At 36.1% G+C, this 2,932-nt stretch overlaps 1 protein-coding gene across 1 annotated transcript in view; it reads right to left on the reverse strand.

Moving 5' to 3' along the window:
* Window positions 1-2,932, reverse strand: part of NUP98 (nucleoporin 98 and 96 precursor) — a 92,998-nt gene that overhangs the window by 44,394 nt on the left and 45,672 nt on the right. Inside the window, exon 13 of the mRNA XM_042780961.1 lies at window positions 539-726. Within this exon, the coding sequence (XP_042636895.1) occupies window positions 539-726 (188 nt within the window). The remainder of the gene's footprint in view (window positions 1-538; window positions 727-2,932) is intronic.

The raw sequence follows: 2,932 nt of genomic DNA on the forward strand, positions 1-2,932 counted from the left end.
TGTGGTAAACTGTGGTCAATGACATGAGACAAAGTATATGTGAACTGCTGTATGGAAAGTGAATTTGCTCTGTAAATCTTCACCCAAATCACACACAAAAAAAGAACCAACAGGATAGTGAAAAATGTCCAAATCAGCATCCTGGAGACAGAGAGGTGTCCAGTGTTTAAGGATGCTTTTTCCTGGTGACTTTTCTGATTCCAAAGGGAAGGTTAAGAGGCTACTGGTACTCTGGACAGTCTGTGGGTCTAACATGCAATGGATTAAAATAGTAAAAGAGGGGGAGGGAGAGAAAGGGATTAATTAAATGTCTCAAATGAAGAACACACCTTCAACTAGCAGAAAACAAACTAAACATGAAATACAAAAATAGTGTCAGGCAAAAGTAAAGAGGAGTGGGATCAGGTATAGCAAGTGAGAAAGGTACAAAGACTAGTTATGAGAAGCCAAAGAACAAGTAATGTAAGTCCTGGGTTATTTTATATTTAGTTTATATCACTATTTTACATTTAAGTTATGTTAACAAAACTAAACTCACTTGGGCATGAATGCTCCATTGGCTAGGGATGGTTCATCATCATCCAGCCCATCAAAGAGCTGTGACTTGGCTGTGCCTGTTGTCTGTAAAGCCTTTGGCCGCACTCTAGTGGCAGGACGGGGTGTGAGTTTATAATGAGTGGGTGTAGTTAGAGCTTTCTGGGCTGCTGGATTTGTTGGCTTCAATCTCTGAAAAATAAAGAAAAGTATCAAGGAAAGTTCTAGTTTAATTCAAATGTATGGCATTGGCCTTAAAATCAAAAGACAAGCATTCAAATCTCATCCACTCACCTGCTAGATACAATGCCTCATCTCCCATAAGACAAGTATATTAACACCTATCTTTTCTATGAATGCATGAGAGTACTAAAGGAACTATCTTCATTTCTCTATAACTGATTTTTACTGATCCCCCCAGTCCCTACTTCAACTGATTTGTCTGACTTGTTTTAAAATCCAATTGAGAGATCGCATCTGAAAAGTGCTTTATAAATTACAATGTACCAACACAACAATTATTGATATATGTTGCCCATTCTCTTCATCCTACAAGAGATTAAGTCTGCATTAGCTTTGCTTTTAAAAATGGTGTCAATATTTAAACTCATTTTTAGCAAGAAACATGGTAGCAAAAGAATCCAACCTATATAAAATATTTTTACAAACCAAAAATCTTATACTTAAAAAATACCCAAAACAAACCCCTCAGCTATAAATTAATATTCAAGTTCTATGCAATCCAAAACACTTAAGGTGTGTGTGTGGGATATTTGCTTGTATTTATCTGTCATTCAATAAACGTTAATAATAACCACCATGACTCAAAACTACCACTGCTGTGGAATCGGATCCGACTCATAGTGACTCCTTGGGTTTCCGAGGCTTTATTACTATGGAAGTAGATTGCCCAATTTTCCTTCTGAGGAGTGGTTGGTGGGTTTGAACTGCTAGCCTTCTGGTTAGCAGTCAAATGCCTTAAGCACTATGCTACCAGAGCTCCCCAAACACTAAGTACTAAAAATAAAAATATTAAAGTTATTAAAGGTACTGTGCCTTTGCCTGGAACTCCATGACCAAGATCTACCAACCTCTACTCGACATGCTCACCAAAAAAAAGCTAAATGTTACCGCTTCTGAAAAGCCTTATCAGAACTTACCCAAGTGTCTATGTTCTCCCTCTATTTTTTCTTGAATTGTTTTTTAAGATAAAGTTCACAATTTTGTCTTAAAGTAGACAATTCAGTGGTCTGAACACAGCGTATTCACTATGCTGTGCAACCATCACCAAGACTATCTAATTCCATAACATTTCTATCACCCTGAAGAGAAACTCTGTACCTCTCAATTCCTTCAATTATCCATCCCATTGTAATCATAAATCTACTGGCTCTGAATTTGTCTACTCCGGATATTTCATGTAGATGGAATCATACAATATGCAGCCTTTTGTGCCTGGTTTCTTTTACTTAGCATGTTTTCAAGGTTCATCCATGTTACAGCATGTATAAGTCCTTCATTCCTCTTTATGGCTGAGTGATACTCCACTGTATGGATACAGCACATTTTGTTTATCCATTAAGTAGCTGATTAGTCTTCTTCCTATTACTGCATGTACTATATTGAGCTAGAGTTAATTTAAATATTTATAGGTCTCATCTACCCTGTGAAATTTTAGACTCTAAGAGAACAAGTCTATGTTTATTTCCATTTTTGTATTCCTGAGGCTGAATACAATTCCTACCACATATCTAGGGACATAAATTGTGTCATACAATATTCTATCCAATCACATTTTACACTTATATAGCACTTTTTCTTAATGCATTTTATTGAAATATAATTTATATACAGTGAAATACACAAAACTTAAGTGACAAAAGTCAATAGAGTTTTTTTCAAGTGTTCCCTCCCCTCCCCTCCCACCCTTGGTAACCAACAAAGAAAGTTTCCTTCCATATGTAAACCTTTCCTTGACTTTTTACAATCATGAACTAATACAATATTTGTCCTTCTACGACTGATTTATTTTACTTCGCATACTGTCCTCCAAGTTCATGAACATTAGGCGCTGTTTTACAGATTCTACATTATTTTTGAGGGTTGCAAAGTATTCCACTGTATGCATGTACCATAGTTTGGTTATCCATTCTTCCGCTTATGGGCACATAGGTTGTTTCCATCTTTTTGCTATTGTAAATAGTGTTGCAATAAATATGGGTCTTCTCTTCTTTTCTTGTCTTCTTAGTGATCTCTTGCTTTCTTCATGGATAATGTTCTTGATATCTTCCCATAATTCACCTGGCTTTCGGTCATTGGTGTTCAATGCATCAAATCTATTCTTTAGATGATCTCTAAATTCAGGAGGGATATATTCAAGATCATACTTTGGCTCTCT

This window comes from Orycteropus afer, unplaced genomic scaffold (genome assembly GCF_000298275.1).
Source record: "Orycteropus afer afer isolate SDZICR_OR568_19922 unplaced genomic scaffold, OryAfe1.0 scaffold00074, whole genome shotgun sequence".
Classification (NCBI taxonomy): Eukaryota; Metazoa; Chordata; class Mammalia; order Tubulidentata; family Orycteropodidae; genus Orycteropus; species Orycteropus afer.